We start from the raw sequence: 21,149 nt of genomic DNA, 5'->3' as shown, positions 1-21,149 counted from the left end.
ATGTCTTCCCTCTGGCTTCTAAATCTCAAATTTACTTTAAAAATAGTTGATTTAAAATAAAAAGCACAGGTATATTTTCAGGATTATAGAACTTCCTGAATGAATTAAAAAGCATTTAGCTCTTTCAAGAGGTCACCTGGAATGTTGCCAGCTATGTTCTTGGCATTATATACTTTTTCAGCTGTGCCTACCTTTCTGACCACCCTCTGCCCCCAAATGAATAAATTGAAAATAACAACAACAAGGCCAGAGAACTGGAGTGATATAATTTACTTTTCTGTTAGTAAATGTAAGAGGTTTTATTACTACTTCAAAATTAATTGTTCACTTGTTCCTTTTCAGTAGTTATTCACTGTGTTCAATTATGAATGAAACAAATCATTAAAATTTTTGAACCGGAAGATCTAACAAAAACAAATTTTCATACAAATTTCTCCCAAATTTCTATTTATTAGTAAATAACTATTTCAATAGCTAAAATACTAGCTTTCAAAAGACCTCACCGAATATGTATATATATTTTCATGATAGTACTATTTTTATTCTCTTTGTCTTCTCCCTCTTTCTGCATAGCAAGACATAAAACTATTATACGCAAGAGTGACTGTGTGCTTTAGTTTAAATAACATGAAGTTAAGAGTCTAGGAAAAAGAAAAATATTTAAGTCTATTCATTATGAAAAGAGGAAAGTGCTCAACCAAGGTAATTTTTAAGACCAGTATCTATCAAAAGCTTATAATTTGACATTCATGGACACATAAAAGTACATAAACACTTAGAGGCATGTTATATAATTTTGACCTAGTAATTCAACTTCAATAAATTTATCCTGAAGAAATGAGTTGTAGCTATGTTCAAGATTATTTATCATAGCATTTAAAAATATTTGCAAAATAAGTAAAAGTAATAAATTATCAACAATAAGGAAATAGATCAATAACATTATGTCCATAAAATACTATGCAGCCATTAAAAATTATGTCAAAGACTATTAAATGAAATGAAGAATAAGTACAAAAGTGCTTTTGTTCTCCTACTTTTTGAGAGTGAAAAGATGGTTAACTGGGTAACATTGTTTGTTTTTTGTGGAACACCTCTTATATGCAGTCTGCTGAGAGTGACTTCAAAGTTTAACAAAGTCTTTTCAGGAGAGCAGGCCATTACTTTCTTTTTACTGTCAGTCTAGGAGGTGTTCCAGAAAAGTTTAAGCCCATTGTCTTGTGCAGAAATCTTATATGTAAGGGAATTGCTATACAGGAGCCATATATATCTAAATAAAATGAGGAAGACCATCTGATCCTTGTTTTAGGCTTGTTTCCTAAACAAATAGGGGGAATATTTATAGAGTATATTTGAGCATTGAGTACAAATTCCAAGAAATGTGGCATAAATTCTGAGAACTCTTGATATTAGGAATATAGAAATTAAATTAGTTTTGGGATTATGATAAACATGGTGATAATTTTATCATAAACACGTGTACTATGTAAGAATTTCTTGGCACTCAGGTATTTTATAATCTATACAAAAAAAGGTGGTTTACTTTAAACTACCATTTTTTAAAAATTATAACTTATTGATTATGCTGTTAGCAATTCTCCCCCGTTTGCCACACTGCACCCAGCACCCCCCACTCCCTCAGGCAATCCCCACACCATTGTTCATGTCCATGGGTCATGCATGTAAGTTCTGTGGCTACTCCATTTCCTATACTATACTTGACATCCCCATGGCTATTGTGTAACTACCTATTGGTGCTTCTTAATTCCTTCACCCCTCTACCTATTTCCCCATACCCCCCTCCCATCTGGCAACCATCAAAACACTCTCTGTATCCATGATTGTCTCTACTTGTTTGCTTAGTTGTTTGTTTTTTTTTTAGATTCAATTGTTGATAGATATGTATTTATTGCCATTTTATTGTTCATATCATATCATTTTGATATTCTTTTTCTTAAATAACTCCCTTTAACATTTCATATAATAATGATTTGGTGATAATGAACTCCTTTAGTGGTTTTTGTTTGTTTGGGAAGCTCTTTATCTGCCCTTTGATTCTAAATGACAGCTTTGCTGGGTAGAACAATATTAGCTACAGGTCCCTGCATTTCGTGACTTGGAATATTTTTTGCCAGTCTTGCTGCTTTTAAGGTTCTCTCTTTATCTTTAACCTTTTTCATTTTAATTATGATGTGTCTTGGAGTGGACCCCTCTTCATCTGTCTTGTTTGGGAATCTCTGTGCTTTCTAGACTTGCATGTCTATTTCCTTTGCCAAATTAGGGAAGGTTTCTTTCATTTCTTCCAATAAATTTCCAATTTCTTGCTTTCTCCCTTCTCTTTCTGGCACTCCTGTGATGTGAATGTTGGACCTCTTGAAGTTGTCCCAGAGGCTGCTTACACTATCCTTGTTTTTATGGATTTTTTTCTTCTTCTTGTTCTGATTGGTTGTTCTTTGCTTCCTTATGTTTCAAATCACTGATTTGATTCTCGGCTTCATCCACTCTACTGTTTCCCTGAACCCTATCCTTTATTTCAATTAGTGTATCCTTTGTTTCTGCCTGGGTCTTTTTTATGCTGTTGAGGTCCTCACTAAGCTCCTTGAGCATCCTTATAACCAGTGTTTTGAACTCTGCATCTGATAAATTGCTTATCTCCATTTTGTTTAGTTCTTTTTCTGTAGTTTTGATCTGTTCTTTCATTTGGACAATGTTTCTTTGTCTCCATGTTTTGGCAGCCTCTGTGTTTGTTTCTATGTATTAGGTAGAGCTGCTATGACTCCTTGTCTTGGTAGTGTGGCTTAACATAATAGGAGTTCTGTAAGGTCCAATGGTACAGCCTCCCCATCACCCATGCTGGTACTGGAGGTGCACTCTCCATGTGGGCTGAGTACACCCTCCTCTTGTGGTTGAGCTTTGATTGTTGTTGGCAGGTCATGGGAGGGATTCAGCTAGGCCAGTCAGCTGCAAAGAGTGGCTGTGACCACTGACCACCAACATCCACCCTCTGTGGAGGATCAGCTGTTCATGGGCAGGGTGGTGGTGCTCTGATGTGTTCTGTACCTGTCCACTGCATGCACAGGCTCTGGGGTTTCCCTGGTGGTGGAGGCCAAGGTCAGCTGCCACCTGTGTTCTGCTCGGGACCTCCCTACATGAGCTTTAAAGCAATCGGAGATGGCTACTTCTTGTGCTGGGCTTGGAGATTCCTAGGTGAAGCCAAGCTGTGAATCTAGGCTCACTCCTGCTAGTGCTGGCCCAGGGCCACTTAGCAAGAGGTGTGGGTTGCTGGGGACTCACTGATGCCAACTGTTGCTTATTTGAGAGGATTTAGGAAGTTGTGAAGCAGTAGTCAAAACCACCCATTCATATGGAAAAGTCACTGGGGTGGGCCCATTAGTTGGGTGGGATGGAGCCTCAGGGGATCCAGGGCTGGGCAAACAGTGTGAGCCAGGTTGATGGAGTCTCTGATCTGGCACCCTCCTGCTGGCTCTGTGGCTCTGCTGGGGGAAGTTTCAGAAAAGACACAATAGCCTCTGCCCACCTTTCTGTCTGGGAGAATGCTGTCCGCAGGTCTCACCTTGGTGACAGAGACTTCATTCAGTTCTTTGGGTACACCACTGGTGCCTTTCATGCTGCTACCTCCTGGAGCTCAGAGGACTTGAGTCTGGTTAAGTCCATGTGTGGGATCTTTAAGAGAAACTGCTTGGGACTCCAGAATTTTCTTCTACTGACTCAATCCCAGCTGGTTTTTGCAGCTAGAAGTTTTGGGGACTTAATCTTTCTGGCACTGGAATCCTGACTGGGGGGCCTGGTGTGAGGCTGGGGCTCCTCACTCCCGAGGTATCCCTCCCAAATTTTTATCTACCACACGTAGATGTGGGACCAACCCGTTCTGCATCTGCGTCTCTCCTACCAGTCTGGATGGATGTTTTCTTTAATTCTGTAGTTGTCAGATTGCCATTCAACTTGATTTCTGACAGTTCTGAGTGATGATTGTTCTATAGTTTAGTTGTAATTTTGATGTTGTGTAAGGAGGTGAGCTGTGTTTATCTACACCTCCATCTGGATCAGGAGTCTAAACTAGCATTTTCTAAAGCATGTTCTGAGGATTTTTCCTAGGTTTTTTTTTTGTTGTTGTTGTTCTTTAAACAGGAAAACATTTTCTTAAGTGTATTTTATTATGTTGTTACAGTAGTTCCAATTATTTTTCCCTTTGCTCCCCTCTGCCCAGTACCCCCCTTCCCTCCATCAATCTCATCCCCTTTAGTTCATGTCCATGGGTCATGCATATAAGTTCTTTGGCTTCACCCTTTCCTATTTTATTCTTAACATCCCCATCTATTTTACACCAACTGATCATGCTTCTTAGTCCCTGCACCATTTCCCCATTTCTCCCTCTCCCCGCTCCTAGCTGATAACCCTCCAAATGATCCCCATACCGATGATTCTGTTCCTATGCTGGTTTGCTTACTTGGATTTTGTTTTTATTTCTTAGATTCAGTTGTTGATAGTTGTGAGTTTGTTGTCATTTTAGTGTTCATAGTTTTAATCTTCTTTTTCTTAAGTAAGTCCCTTTGATATTTCATATAATAATGGCTTGGTGATGATGAACTCCTTGAGCTTTACCTTGTCTGGGAAGCACTTGATCTTCCCTTCATTCCAAATGATAGCCTTGCTGGATAGAGTAATCCTGGTTGTAGGTTGCCTTTCATCACATTGAATACTGCTTGCCAGTCCCTTCCTGCCTGCAAAGTGTCCTCTGAGAAATCAGCTGATAGTCCTATAGGCACCCCCCTGTAGGCAACTCTTCACCTCTCTCTTGCTGCCCCCAGGACTCTCTCTTTATCTTTCACCTTTGACTTCTCAATCATGATGCGTCCTGGTGTGGTCCCCTCTGGGTCCAGCTCTCCTGGGACCCTCCATGCTTCCTGGACCCATATGTCCATCTCCTTCACAAAATTTGGGAAGTTTTCCTCATTTTTTTTTGAATTCTTGCTTCCTCATTCTGCACTGGTTGACTTTTTTCCTACTTTATGTTCCCAATCATTGATTTGAACCTTGGTTCCCTTCCCTTCACCATCGGCTTTGTGTGGATTTTCCTTCGTTTCCCTTAGCATAGCCTTCACTTCTTCTCTTATGCGTTTGTCGTACTCCAACATTTCTGTCAAGCTGGTGAGCATCTTTATCACCATTGTTTTGAATTCTTCATCTGTGAGGCTGGCTATCTCCTCGTCGCTTAGGTCTCCTACTGGAACCTTGATCCGTTCCCCCTTTTGGGCCATACTTCTCTGTCTCCTCAACTTGACAGGCTCCTGTGTTTGTTTGCCTCTGCATCCCAGGGAGAACTGTCACTCCTGTTATGTTGTAAGGGGTGGAGGCTTAGGGATTTGTCAATACAGGGTGACTTGTTTCACCACGTTGTGGCACTATATGTGGTGGAGGGGTTCAAGAGGGAACAATGCTGCCTACCCAGCACTCGCCCCTTTCCAGGCACCTCTCCTACTTCTGCACCAGACTGGCGCCCCTCTAGCTGCTGTTCTGGCCATCATTCCCAGAGTGTGTGGGTCTGCAGACGTTCTAGGACCGTGGGGGCCCTTTAAACAAGCAGACTCTGCTGAGAGACCAGCAGTTTTTGCCTCTGCCCCAACCTCTGCTGGTCTGCACAGTCAGAAACAATGAGGTTTGATTTTCCCCGGTGCTGGGACCATGAGGAGCTGGGAGTGCTCTCCACATGTCCCTCCTGACTTTTTAAAACATGTGACTGTGCCCCAGCTCTGCCACTCCTACCTGTCTGGATGAGTATTTCTTCCTTATTTCTTTGTTTGCTGGACTTCCATGCAGTTTTATTTTCTGGAACTTCTGGTTGTGTCTAGTTTTGAGGTAGTTGTATTCCTTCTTAGTTGTGGAGGGAGACACAGCGTGTCTGTCTATGCCTCCATCTTGGCCGAAAGTCCTTCCTAGTTTTTAAGTGGGAAAATAAGGTTCATTGTTCAAATAGAGTTGGGCAATCCTAGGGTAAGCAAAGTTAATCAGGTACCTTTATCAAACAACTGCTGAAACTTTAATATTTTACATATTTTAAGTATACAAAAGAGGCATATAGTATATATACTAATATATTTGTACACAAAATTCTTTCTTTGCATTTATTGGTAGTAAGTCTAACGTGAAACACATGTTGGGACATTTTCGGTTTAGAGTAAACTTTTTCTCTATAACTGTTATGTAAGTTAGTAATAATGGTAGGTAGTGTAGGGGTGTAATCTCCTAGTTAGAGAAACAAATAAGGTGTAAATGATATCAAACAACTGAAGGAAATTTTGCTATGGTAAGTGTTTGCAAATACACAGTCAATTCTGTTTTGTGTATTTTTTCTTTGAATTTGTTATAAGCATTCATTCCTGTTATAATCTCGGTCTTTTATTATTTAAAGTTCTGTTTGTTGTATCTGCTGAGATTCATTCAGAGTAGATTTTTCTTTGCATGTTTTTGTGGTTTTGGAATAGGTCATGTTCATTTGGGCTTTATCTGCGGAAAACTTGGGTTGAAGGTGGGGTTTACTCTGTAGAACTTTTTGCATTTGCTTCCCCAGGGGTATCACTAGCCTGGGAACATAGTTATTGTTAATATCCCAGTTTAGAGCTTCCTCAGACCATGGTTTAGCAAGGTCAAACCTCAAGTCCAACTATGAGCAGGCCCATTGTTATACATTCACAGAGGAGACTTTTTACTCTCCAAAGCAGGGCCCAGATTTAGGCAAACTTTATTACCTCCCTGTACCAGTCAATGGATTTTTAAAATCCACTCTTGAACTGGGGATATAGTTCTTTGAGGCTCTTGACTTTATACAGATGTCTCAGTTCCAATGCCCTATCTTTTGTGATCCCAGCGTCTTGTCTACTGTCCTTGTAATACCTTTTAAAACGCAAATCCCTTGATTACTGAAGAGGTCAGCAAACTTCCCCCACCCAGTATCAGCTTATATCCTGCATTCTGACCTTTGCTTTTCTTACTGTTTGGGGGCCCTGGGAATTTCCCATATATTTTCACATGTTAATCTGTGCATTTAAAAGGATATAGAGTTTTATTTTTCTGTCTATTTAGGAAATCTAAATGCTAAATCTATTCTCATTTTTTTTAAGGTATACTTTTTATGTATGAAAGTGAAATGTATACTGGTGTGTTTATCAAAGGAAGTAGTGCTCTTTTTATAGTTTTTTGTTTTTATTTGCACACAAACCACTTATATGTATTTGGCTTATCATAGGAAAATATTAGTCTTTTACTTTCCTTTTAGATCTAACCTTCTGTAATGGAAGATGATTGAAGATAAGGGGCCTCGTGTTGCTGACTACTTTGTCGTAGCAGGATTAACTGATATTTCAAAGCCTCTTGAAGAAGAAATTCATTTCAATGATGCCTGTCATAAAGTAGCAAAACCAAAAGAACCTATCACAGATGTTTCAGTTATTATTAAATCTCTTGGGGAGGAAGTGCCACGGGATTATATGTGTATTGATGTTACCCCAACTGGGTTGTCAGCTGACCTCAATAATGGAAGTCTTGTGGGGCCACAGATTTACCTTTGCTATAGAAGAGGAAGAGATAAACCTCCCCTTACAGATCTGGGGTAAGTCATTTTAAAAAATAATAATTGTTATTATGGATCCAAATAATATGCCTTGTAGATTTTCAAGTCAACTGTTCAAAATATTTTTATTAATAGATATATGGCAGCTTTAGAAAAAAGAAAATATATATATATATATATATATTTCCAGAATTCTGTATTCTATCATTATACCTTTTCAGTGTCTCTTGGTTCTATAGCTTCCCAGCACTTTCACTTTGTCTGAGTTTCTTTTTATTAAAGGTAAGGGAGAGAATTTGAAAAACATTTACAGAAAAGTACCAGAAAGTTAACATATAATCCTGATAATAAAATTTTAAATTATTTTTAAAGTATGAGAAAAGAAAGGGGGGTACTGGGCAGAGGGGAGCAAAGGGGAAATAAGTTGGAACTGTTGTAACAACATAATCAATAAAATATACTGTAAAAAAATAATAAATAAAGTATGAGAAAAGGATGGCTTTTAAGGATCCACCATAATGATCATTATAAATGGATGCTTAAGTCTGTATGCGTCAAAAAAGGATCTTGACTTGTCCTGGCCTGTGCTTTCTCTGCTCCCCTGTGCTCATTTGTAACAGGAGAGTCTGGCAGGATGCACAGCAGTCTCCCTCCCAGCTTAGGAGGGCCGTCCTGAGTGTAGGGCTGGCTCTTAAAGGCACGAGAGGACAATAAAAAAAAAACAGGATCTTGAGGTAAATTAGTGCTTTCCTTAGGGTACAATATTGAACTTGGGCTTCCTTTAATATAATAGCTTTATTGAGATATAATTTACATACCATACAATTCACCCATTTAAAGTGTACAATTCAGTAGTTTTTAGTATATTTATGGAGTCATGCAACCATTACCGCAGTATGTTTTAGGACATCTTTATCATGCCAAAAAGAAATCCTGTACTCACTTTAGTCACTAACCAATTCCACCCCCCCCCCCCGCCCCACCCCAAGTCAATAAACATATCCTCTGGTGAGTATTGAACAAAAAAAAGAAAGAAAGAAAGAATTTGACTAAGTTCTGGCACTAAATTTTCTTTGCATGATGAAATTTTATAAAAGGGACTACTGATTAATGTTGGGGATATTGACTGTTAAAACAATTTCTATAGCAAAAACAATATAGTAGGCCTTTAATTTTTTTTTTTTTTTTGACTGATGCAAAGGACTTAGCTTTAAACTCAAATCAGTGAATTCTGTGAAAGAATAAACTCTACTATTCAAACATGACATTTTCTTGGTGTCCCCAAGTACTTTAAGTATAGTATTTAGAAGAGTTAAGGGATGGATGCCTGGCCTGTGCTTATGAAAGGCCTGTGATTTTACCATAATAAAGAAGAAGGGGAAAAATAAATTTATGTCTTTCAGCCATAATTCTGAGGTTATTTTCTCTTTTGAAAGCCTAAAATTATATCTTAAACCTTAAGGGGAAGTATTAGAAGCAAAAGTGTGTGAGCAGGTTCTATACCTTCTGGTTAAGGAGCCTTTTGTAAAATTTTAATTTTGGCCACAATACAAAGTTGCTTTTTCTCAAGAAGATGCTTGGTTTTAGAGACATACATAAATAAATACATTAAATAGAATGGTAAAGCAAGTACCTTTGCCCTTAATTGTTGCCATCCTGTGGTTTATGTCAAAAAACACAAGGTTAATCTGAATTTTTCTTTTATTACTTAAATTTTAGGGATAAATAAAAGTTATCCTTTAATTTTATATGGGACTGTGCAATTCAAACTTGCAATAAGATTGAAATCTCTGCTACATTTAAGGATCAGTTCATGATATCTGATATTATCTTTCATATTTCATGGTGCTTTTTGTTTATGTATTTATTTACTTTATTTTTTAGGGTTTTATATGACTGGAAAGAAAGATTGAAACAGGGGTGTGAAATTATTCAGAGTACTCCCTATGGACGCCCTGCAAATATTAGCGGCAGTACCTCATCACAAAAAATTTATATCACTTACCGAAGAGCCTCTGAAAACATGACTCAGAATACGTTGGCTGTCACAGACATATGTATTATTATACCTAGTAAAGGAGAAAGTCCACCACATACTTTCTGCAAAGTCGACAAGAATCTCAATAACAGTATGGTAAGTGACTCTTTTGCACTGATTAAATTAGCCACTAATGAAAAGACCATAATCTAAAATCTTTGTTTGGAAAACAGCATAGCATAATTACTGAATTAAAAATGTGTTTTTAAAGATGTTGGATATTTTATGTTTAGGAAAGTACTTTAGTTGTACTTTCAAAAAGAGCTATGCAAAAAGCCTTTCTTTTAGTTAAAAAAAAATTCCTCCTTACTGCAAAAATAATTCACTAGCCAAGGTTAAGCCCTCCCTCCATTTGTGTCCTAGATCCCATATACTACTTACTTATTTGAGGACATGGCTTCAGCAATTCTCCTTGCTTTCTTTGTGAATCACACACTTTTCTCTCTATTGGATCATTTCCTCCAGCATGCAAACCATGTTTCTCCCGTGTTTACAAAATTTGACCCCTTTATCCCCCTCCATCTGTTGCCCCATTTTATTGCTCTCCTGTATAATAAAAAGTCTCAAAAGAGTTGACTGTGTTCTGTCCCCTTCCTCACTTTGACTTTTCAGTTAGGCTTTTGTCTCCACCATTGCACCAAGATTGCTCTAGTTGAATCAAGTGATCAGTTCTTCATCTTATTTTTAGTAGGTTTTGACATAGACAATTACTTCCTCCTTTTTGAAACAGTGGCAAAAGAGAAGATGTATTCTTTTTCTATGTACTCTCTTACTTTTTCCTTCTACCTCTTACCAGTCTTTCCTTTTCTGCCATTGCTGATTCCTTCCTATCTCCTTAATCTCTACACAATCAAATGCCCAAAGGTCAGCCTGCGGACCGTTTATCTTTACCACCTAAATTCACACCTTTGATGAACCAAATACGGGCTGTGTGTGAATGACTTCTAAATGTATGTCTGTTAGGTTTCTAAATGAGGAGGAAAAATAAAACCAATCTAATGGACACGAGGAAATATGTGTTGAATTTTTTCTCAAGCTCCTGCATTATTTTTGTGCCAGGCTTAAAGCTTTGGCCTCAAAAGAATCTCCTCTACCTCTGCACCACATATTAAGCTTATGTACAGAAAGTTTTCAAGAATTATTAGTTTTTAAACTTTAAATCATAAGCCTTAGATGATTTGGACTTTGATTGATTTAGAATAAAATCATAATATTTTAGAACTGGAAGAAAACTTAATGGTCATGTGGTACAAAAATTCAAAAAATTGTAGTTTAGGATACAGCTAACTCTTGGCAAATTTGGGACTCTCTCCTCAGTTTTTGAATCATTGAGAGTATTTTTTTCATACTCTATGCAAATGGCCCTACAGCCAACATCATATTCAATGGCAAAAACTAAAAGTGTTTCCCTTTAAGATCAGGAAAAAGACAGGGATGTCTGCTTTCACCAATCTTATCCAACCTAGTACTGGAAGTCCTAGCCACAGCAATCAGACAAGAGGAAGACATAAATGGCATCCAAATTGGGAAGGAGGAAATAAAACTGTCATTATTCACAGATGACCTGCTATTGTACATAGAGAACCCTAAAGACTCCACCAAAAAGCTAACAGATTTAAATAATGACTCCAGCAAAGTAGCAGGATACAAAATTATTCAGAAATGAAAACAGTCATATTTACCACTGCAACAAAAAGAAATAAAGTACCTATGAATAAATTTAACCAAGGAGGTAAAAGACCTGTACTCAGAAAACTATAGGACATTGAAGGAAGACATAGAGGAAGATACAAACAAGTGGAAGCATGTACCATGTTCATGGATTGCAAGAATTAACATCATACTCTTATGTAATGGCTCTTGTTTTACAACCTTTCAAAAATGTCATAACTTCTTTTATTAACTTTAGTTTTATTGTTGACACTCTTACAGATGTCCCCATTCCTCCCACAGTCTTTTGCACACCTTCACCCAGTTCCAAGCACTCCCCGCCCCAGCCATCACCACACTGTTATCTGTGTCTGTGGATTATGTATGTATGTTCTTTGGCTAATCCCTTCACCTTTAGCAAGTTTATTTAGAAAAGTAGAGTTATTAACAAAGCAAGTAATTAAATCATGCACCTAGTTCCTGAAAAAAGAAAACATTTGAAAGTTTGTTTTTGCCATGGCAAATCATAATATGGATAGTTTATTAGGTGAAGCATTTAAAGTATTTTTAGAACATGGGTCCTCCTACATTTTTTTCCTGAACCTTGTATGTGAAAAAAATTTAGAAAATACTCTTGCAGTTTTGATGTCATGATTTTTTCCTCCAGAGCCCCATAATTTTTACTGTATCTTTGAGCTTCTATTTTTCAATTTAGAATATTACTTTAAGTTTTTACAAATGGTCATACAGTTCCCTCTTTATCATCACAAAGGTTATCATTGAAGGTTTTTTATATTCACAAAATTTGGATATTGGGAACTAGAGTTGGGACTTTTCAATACAGAACCCTTTATTTATAAATTTTCTACTCACCTAATAAACTAAAAGTCCAGTTTGACCTGCATTCATAGTATCTATCCACTTGACTTCCACATATGCCCTCTTTTGATACAAAAATACTAAAACATTAATAAAAACAAAATTCTAACATAGCAATAAGCATAATTTGATGTTCTAAGTATGATTTAACAGTTGATCTCCTGGAGACACAGAAAAAATGTTTAAGAAGGCAAGAAAAGTTTCTAGATGAGGAGCCAATTTATTGCATCATTGTTTATAATAGCCAAAGAAAAAGAAGGAAACAACCTAAGTGTCCATTAGTATGGGGGTGGATAAAATAAACATTCATTCATTAATGGAATACTATCCAGTAATTTAGAGCAAGAAATTAGATTAACTTCACTAATTCTCAAAAACACATTGATGAGTAAAAATGTAAGCCATGAAAAAGCATATATTCAGCATCTCATCATTTATGTAAAATTTTAAATGCACAAAACAATAATACATACTTATAGGTTTCTATATTTGTATAGTAGAAAAATTTTAAGTGCATCTAAATGATATGCACTGGCTTCAGGTTAGTGGTTAACTCCAGAGAACAGGAAGGAATGGAAGATAAGGCTTTACCTAAACTTGTGATTTTTTGTTTCTCTATAAATTAAAATATCTTAAGCAAATATAGTAAACTGCTAACATTTGTTAAATCTTGGTGGTAAATGGGTGTTTGTTGTACTAGTCTCCTAATATGTAAAAAACCTTTCTTAACTGTTTCCTATTGTAATATAGTTTATTTTTTAAGTATATTTTACTGATTATGCTATTACAGTTGTCCCAATTTTTTCCCTTTACCCCCCTCCACCTGGTACTCCACTTCCCTCCAGCAGTCAACACCCCCCACCCCCACCCTTAGTTCATGTCCATGGGTAGTGCTTTTAAGTTCTTTGGCTTCACCCTTTCCTGTATTATTCTTAACATTCCCCTGTATATTTTGTACCAACCAACTATGCTTCTTAATCCCTGCACCATTTCCCCCTTTTTCCTCCTTCCCCCTCCCAGCTGATAACCCTCCAAATGATCCCCATAACTATGATTCTGTTCCTATTCTGATTGTTCATTTAGTTTGTTTTTGTTTTTATTTTTTAGATTCAGTTGTTGATAGTTGTGAGTTTGCTGTCATTTTAACGTCCATAGTTTTGATCTTCTTTTCCTTAACTAAGTCCCTTTAACATTTTATGTAATAAGGGCTTGGTGATGATGAACTCCTTTAGCTTTACCTTGTCTGGGAAGCACTTCATCTGCCCTTCCATTCTAAATGACAGCTTTGCTGGATAGAGTAATCTTGGCTGTAGGTCCTTGCTTTTCATCACATTGAATACATCTTGCCAGTCCCTTCCTGCCTGCAAAGTTTCTTTTGAGAAATCAGCTGATATTTCTCTATACATTTGTCTTCAGTGCTATGAATCTGTCCTCATGTACTGGTTTATGCAGGTACTGTAGCATGTGCGCACAGCATGTCCTGTCTCAATGTATTTTAAAAACATTTTTACATAAAAAGCACTGTTTTAAGTGCTACAGATATGGTAGTGAACAAAACAAAGCCCTTGCCATCGTGGAACTTATATTTTAGTGCTGAGAGGCTGATGATAAATAAGAAAATATAAAATATGCCAAATGTTGATAAGTGCTATGCAGGGATGAAAAGCGAGATAGGCATGATAGGGCTGCTGGGAAGAGTAGAGGGAGGGTTGCCATTGCTTAAAAGGTGATGAAATAATAAAGTGATGTTTGAGTTAAGACTGAAAGGAGGTAAGGAAGTGTGCTGTGTGCATATATCTGTTACCACCTAATGTCAGGCAGTGACATCTCCCAAGTGACATCTCCATTTCAGACCTCTTACCTTGGCTACATTTGATTCTTCACTTGGATGTCTAATAGATGTTTCAAACTTAAATGTCTAATACTGACCTCCTTTTCTTCACCCCAAAATCTGCTTTGCTGAGTCCTCTTCATCTCGTTACAGCTGGGACTAGAACATTGAGCCTCTTTTGGGAATAGCAGTTATTTAAAACCATGGAACTAAATGTATGAGACCATTTAGAGAAAGTAAAGAAAAGGAGATCACATTTAATGATGAGGAAGAGAGAGAGGATGCTACAGAGGAGACTGGGGGGTAGCCAGAGACTTTATGGGGAGGGACCAGGAGAGTATGACTCCTCAAAAGTCAAGAAAAGAAAATGTGTCAGGGAGGCAGTCATTGAAGCTCTCAAAATCTGCTGAGACGTTGAATAAAATGAAGACTGGGAATTAACTATTAGATTTGGCATCATTAAAGCAAAGGTGTTCTTTTAAGGAATGGTAAAATTAAAACTTGTTTTGGAGTGGATTCAGTAAAGAAGGAAATGGATATGGCAAATTACTACTTTAGAATTTTGGTATAAAGAGCTGCAGAAAAATCTGGCAATGTCTGAAAGGGGTTATGTAATCAAAAGGAAGGTATACACACGTGGATAGATATTTCTTAGTTTATCATTTCTTTTCAAATTTTGGACTTAGAATATAATCTAAATTGTTGTGGCTTAGTTTTGTTTTAAAGAGACAAGTTTTTATGTTTTTGCTGTTAGAAGGAAAAAATAAGTTGATTTTTACTTCTGAGAGAAAAATGAGCAATAAATCCAATAAAATACTCACAAAATAACCAACCGAAAATAGCTAAGGAGGAGTAATCTTTTACATCTCAGATAATGCATACTAGGAAGATCAGAGAGATTCTACTTTATTAAGTTACTACCTTTTAAAAATAATGATGTTTTCTTTTTTTAATTCAGTGGGGATCAGCAGTATACCTATGTTATAAAAAATCAGTGGCAAAGACTAACACTATATCTTACAAAGCTGGTAAGTATAATTTTTCATGGGTTACTTAATATATAAATGTATTATGGGGGCCAGTAATAGTAAAGAAAATAAACAAAACCCGTCTTACAATGTGTTAGAGCAGCAGTTCTCAACCTATGGGTCGCGACCCCTTTGGGAGTCGAACAACCCTTTCACAGCGCCAGGACCATCGGAAAACACATATATAATTACATATTGTTTTTGTGATTAATCACTATGCTTTAATTATGTTCAATTTGTAACAATGAAAATACATCCTGTATATCAGATATTTACATTACGATTCATAACAGTAGCAAAATTACAGTTATGAAGTAGCAACAAAAATAATTTTATGGTTGGGGGTCACCACAGCATGAGGAACTGTATTAAAGAGTTGCAGCATTAGGAAAGTTGAGAACCACTGTGTTAGAGCCAGGACTGGGACTACGGCCCATGTTTTTTTATTCTATTTTGTTTTCATCAATACATTTATTGGATGCTTAATGGAAGATGAATATTAAAGAAGGTGGGTTTTTTTAAACATTCAGTTTAAATAAATAACTAATAAGTAAAAATTAGTTCTCTTTAAGTTTTCAAATTAATAGAAAATCTGGAAAGGCATTTTCTGATTAAATTAATGTTTCTTTAATATTTATATCAAATTTAGTAAAATCTCTAGTTCCTGTATAATTGTTTCATAAAAATCTGAAATATTATAAACTAATTTGTGACTTTATAATACTTAGCTGAAATTTTCAATTGCCAGAAACCTCAAAATATCAAACATACTGATCTTATTTGCAAAAGAGCAGATTTGGCCTTTTAAATAATATAGTTTTAAAATTAGTGTCCTAGACTTTTACCTTTCTGTTCTACCTTTGATTTTTCAGGATCTACAGTTCATCGCTATTTATGAGCTACTTAAAGCCTAAACTGTTGCCTTATGACTTGAGAGAATAGTGGACAATTACCTGTAGACCCTCATGGGATATACTGGCTGGCAAGCATATAATTAGAGAATTTTAGAACTACTTTGGACCTTAGTATATCTAGTCCATCTAACTTATAGATGAAAAAACCAGAGTCTTATAGGTATATGATTTCTCCAAAATCACACGTATTAGTGGCAGACCAACCACAGGTATTCCTAGTTATCATTTTGTCTTTAAGCCATATCCAGTGATGGTTCCCACTTGACTTTTACTGTTCAAGTTCAGGGAACCTATTTTCCCTTTTAAGTCCCACAAAATCCAGTACAAAATTTTTCTTAGACCACTTTCTAGACTAGTTATTTCATATGAAATCATAGGCCACTTGAAACTTTATCTTCATATAATTTGGAATTACTCAAAAGCCAGGATTGAGTTGATACTATTCTGAAAATATTGTAAATATGTGACTCTTCTATTTGTATTAGTGTTTTTCTTATATTTCTGCTAGAAGTTATATATGTAATTCTATGGGATATTTATTTTAATATGTAAAAAACCCTGTGGGAAAGTTATTGAGAGCTGATGGAATGGATATATGCAGGTATGTATTTTTTTTTAAATAGTATATTCATGTGCTTTAAGGTAGCGTGATGACAAACTGAATTTTTGAGTATGTGTGTGTTTATGTATATTTCTTTAGGATCATCTTTTATGCCTGCCTTACTTGTCTTTCTGGATGAAGCTTGATAAATATTAAGCAGTTAATTTGAATAGTTACAATGTTTGAGGATTAGAATCTATATGAATCCTTCTGAAGCATTCAGTCATTTGATGAACATACAGGGTGGGGCAAAAGTAGGTTTACAGTTGTTCTATTGGAAATACAAGAATAAATTGTTTTGCATACTCACAACTGTAAATCTACTTTTGCCTCACCCTGTATATATAATGTTTAGAACTTTTATATGTGTTAAAGTATTTCAGCATCATTCAAATTATGAACAACTAAAATCAAGAGATGATAACCCAATATTTATTGTCATTTTTATAGGTCTAATTTGTAGATATCCTCAAGAAGATTATGAGTCATTTTCACTTCCAGAATCTGTTCCCCTATTTTGTTTACCAATGGGTGCAACTATCGAATGTTGGCCACCAAATAGCAAATACCCTCTCCCTGTATTTTCTACATTTGTGTTAACTGGAGCCTCAGCTGAAAAGGTACTATGTGTTTTAACAAGTTATATCAATAAATTTCTTGTATATTTTTAATTTAAGTTTTATATAATACAAGGAATAGTAGGAAAAAATAACTGGCTAAACTGAAACTATTATACATACCTCTTTCATTTGGTTAAGGTAATTATATCCATGGACAAAGGAAAAGAGAATTTTTATTCTCTTCCATTTACCCAAATGCTTTCTTGTGAATGTGGTCAAAGATTTTTTAATTATCAAATGATGATCTTTCATTGCTTTATTTTCTGTGATATTAAAGCTTTGAAAGTAATACAAAAGACATTATTAACTATTCAGTGCTGTTTAGAATCATAGACTAATATAGTTGTAAGGGACCTTGGAAATTATCTAGTCTGACCCAATAATAGTTCTTAATCATTTTCTTGTAGAGAATATTGGTACAATTTCTTTCTTTATAAGACAAGTGCAATTTAATTGAAACACCTTAAAAAAAAATAAGGAGATGTGAGAGTAGTACTTGTGTAGTTTTAAAATTTTATTTTATTTTTTAATGTACTTAAAGAAAGCAAAGAATGATGTCTGTTCACTACTATGTTCCTTGTACCTGGCACCTTGCCTCACTCATAAGCATGTAATGGCTCATTATGGCCTGGCTCACAATGGCTCACTCATTAACTATTTTAACTAATGATGTGATATGAATAAATGATATAAGGTGTATTTAGTAAACATTTACTTTGTTTTCCAGGTCTATGGTGCTGCTATTCAGTTTTATGAACCATATCCTGAGGAGAGTCTCACAGAAAAACAGAGACTTCTTTTGGGTTTAGCATCATCGGCAGATGGGAAGTCTGATAGTTCCAAAACAGTTCACACTAGCAAATGCATCTGTCTTCTTTCTCACTGGCCTTTTTTTGATGCGTTCAGGAAGTTTCTGACTTTTTTGTATCGTTATTCCATCTCTGGGCCTCATGTCCTTCCAATTGAGAAGTAAGTTAGAAGCCTTCCTGGTTCAAAATTTGGCAGATCTTTTCATTATGTGTGGTATATTTGTACTGGTAATTTAATTGCTTTGGTAAATTTGATGAGCAAACTACATTTGTCAGGAGTTACTTGGAAAAAAGAATTTGTTTTTTTCTCTCAGGAGTATTTTTCTATTATACTTTTACAGTCATGTTATTTTAAATAAATCTAACAAAATTAGGTGTTTAATTTTTTTAATGTTCATGTGAAGTTTGGAGATTCTAATTGGAATTTTAAAAATAGTTTTGTAATTCTTATTTTACACATAATTTGGGTTTATTATGAACCTTTAAAAATATTTCTTATGTTTAGCTATCATGAATTTAAAGGAAAAATTAGATACGTGCATTCTTTATTTTTAAAATTTTAGTTATTTACTTCAAGGTTATTAAAACTGAATGTTTCATGCAGTAAGATCTGATGCAGATGAGATCTAAATACTTCCATTGTCTGACTATTATTTATTTTATACCATCTATCATTTAAGCTCTTTTGTATTCTTAGGCACAATTCTCTGATTCTAATGACAATTGGAAAGCAACAGAATTATCATAAGAACATTTGGTGTACAGGACTACTCTAATTTTTCCTGGCACTCTTATATCCTCAGTGTCTGATACAGCAGTTCTTAAATTTTTGATCTCAGGACCCCTTTATACTCTTAAAAACCAAGGACCCCAAAGGGTTTATATTTTTTTTTAAATATTTGTTGATACCTACTATAATAGAAATTAAAACAGAACTTTAAAAATATTTAATTATTTTTAAAATAATAAACCTATTACATGTTAACATAAATATCATTTTTTTAAAAAAATAACTTTTCTAAAACAAAAATAATTAGAATGACATTGTTTTATGTTTTTACAAATCTTAATGTCTGGATTAATTGAACACAGGTAGGTTCTTGTATGTGCTTCTGTATTTAATCTGTTGCGATATGTTGTTTGGGTTGAAGTATATGAACCTGGCCTCACACAGAGAACTAGGTGGAAAAGGGAGGGCATTTGAGAGTGTTTTCAGAAACTTGTGGATTTTCCTTTTTGTTACTGCACCCAGACTTGACAAGCGGAGTTTGTTATAGGGATTAGCAGACATTTGGTCCTGTCCAAAGCATCCATGGAGACACTTTGTCCACACTGACCCAACTACTTAGCTGCCATTACCTACTAGGTTATTGAGGTGAAAAGGGTTATTGTTTTATTATTGCCAATACAGCCATAGCACAATTATTGGATCAATAAAATTTGATAATGTTTTTATGTGTTAATCCTATAAACCGAAAGTATAAATAATGGTATGGGTGTGAACATTCTTGAGAGGACCAAATATCAAGGACAATTTGTCATGTACCAAATATGCTCATGGACATTTTTCACAGAGCCAAATACTAAGGACCTTTCGGCATGGCCCAAATGTTGCTGTGGACTCAGTTGTACAGGTGCTTTTATGCAAGACAACCATTATACTGCTGCACGTAGCAGAAGCGCTTTATGCCTGCTTCGTCTTTCATCACCCAGATTATTTTTTAAAATATATCCTACAGAGTCAAGATTTAATAAAATTGATAATATTTATTGCTTCATCAAGGACCTTCTTAAATGAAACTGCATACAATGACTACTAATACAATTTGTTGCCTTGATTCATAGTGAGATGCCAGCAGTTTTAGCAACAATGCTTTTGCACCATCAGTGCAAATATCAACACAGTGGAAAAGGCAAATGAAATATTATCATAAAAATAGTTTCACCTTGCAGATTCTCCATGAATGGACCTTGGAGATCTTTAGATGTTCATGGATCACACTTTATTTTCTGGTATTCTAAATACTTTAGATAATTCAAGCAAATGTGTTTCCTCTGGAACTCATTCTTCTTGCCTTTTTTGTTAGGTTATAAGTACCTTTATGGTATAAAGTGGTAGTAGTATATGCCTTTTCTATAATTCCCATAATGTCTGGCAGTGGCTTATACATAGCATGCAGTCAAAACACGTTCTTTATCCAGTTGAAATTATCCCAGTTCTGAAACCAAAATGATTTTGAAATCAGGTTTAAAAGAAATGCAGAAATAAAATAACTTTTTCCTAAAAAAAAGAAAAAGAAAGAAAGAAAGGGAAGAATTTTCACCATCGTTTCCTTTTTTCTTTTCCATAGTGTCCAAAACAGAACACATCAATCTAGCTTTTTATCCATTTTCTTCTGGGAAAAAAAAACCATAAAATGAGTAATAGAATCTTTAACCTATTGTTAATAGAAAGTACAGGCATACCTTGAAGATATGTAAGTTCCATTTCAGACCACTCTAATAAAGCAAGTATTGCAATAAAGTGAGTTGTGATCCTTTTGCTGGTGGAGGGTCTTACATTTAGTTTGTAAATAATACAACATCTATAAAGTGCAGTAAAAACGAAGCTCAGTAAAACAAGGTCTTGTCTGTATATTGTTCATTTTAGAAACAGTTAAACTCTTTCATTTTCCTGGAGCATTCGAAATGGTGTTTCCCTTTTAAAATATGAGAAGTTGACTAAAAAGTATATTACAAATGCACGAATTAGCTTGTTAATGTCCACATCTCTGATACGTTGTATAAAAGTTATAATGGCTTTTGAGATATTCGTAACATAAACACCATTAAATGTGAAAAACTATTAATATGAGAAGTTACTGAATTTAGGTAGAAGTAGCTTTAATGAGACAAATGATATTTGGTTGTTCGTTCACTTGTTTTTACAGTAGCAGGGATTTAGAAATTACAGGTTCACAGAGCTTTTGACTTAACTTGGACTTGTGGTGGCATGTTCACCTTTATAGCGTACTGTACTCACTTTGGAATCAAATGGCTTTTTGTTGTTTGTTTTTAAGGCATATTTCTCACTTTATGCATAAAGTTCCTTTTCCATCTCCTCAGAGACCACGAATTTTAGTTCAGGTAAGATTTTCTTGATATAAGTGCCCTGTTAAATGAATATTGGCTCTGTCAATGTGTAATATAAG

The 21,149-nt window shown here is 35.4% G+C and overlaps 1 protein-coding gene and 1 non-coding gene across 2 annotated transcripts in view; both read left to right on the top strand.

The window, feature by feature from the left end:
• DENND4A (DENN domain containing 4A) overlaps positions 1-21,149 on the top strand; it is an 85,571-nt gene that overhangs the window by 7,170 nt on the left and 57,252 nt on the right. The window contains exons 3-8 of the mRNA XM_090270798.1: positions 7,295-7,627; positions 9,473-9,722; positions 14,945-15,014; positions 16,980-17,149; positions 17,877-18,118; positions 21,018-21,084. Of these exons, the coding sequence (XP_090126924.1) occupies positions 7,317-7,627; positions 9,473-9,722; positions 14,945-15,014; positions 16,980-17,149; positions 17,877-18,118; positions 21,018-21,084 (1,110 nt within the window). The 5' untranslated portion in view covers positions 7,295-7,316. The remainder of the gene's footprint in view (positions 1-7,294; positions 7,628-9,472; positions 9,723-14,944; positions 15,015-16,979; positions 17,150-17,876; positions 18,119-21,017; positions 21,085-21,149) is intronic.
• Positions 8,161-8,300, top strand: LOC150016661 (small Cajal body-specific RNA 11). Its single transcript, XR_016510370.1, has one exon.

The sequence above is a fragment of the Furipterus horrens genome, unplaced genomic scaffold (assembly GCF_987537825.1).
Source record: "Furipterus horrens unplaced genomic scaffold, mFurHor1.1.pri manual_scaffold_3, whole genome shotgun sequence".
Lineage (NCBI taxonomy): Eukaryota > Metazoa > Chordata > Mammalia > Chiroptera > Furipteridae > Furipterus > Furipterus horrens.
This window is presented reverse-complemented; position numbering and strand designations above follow the sequence as displayed.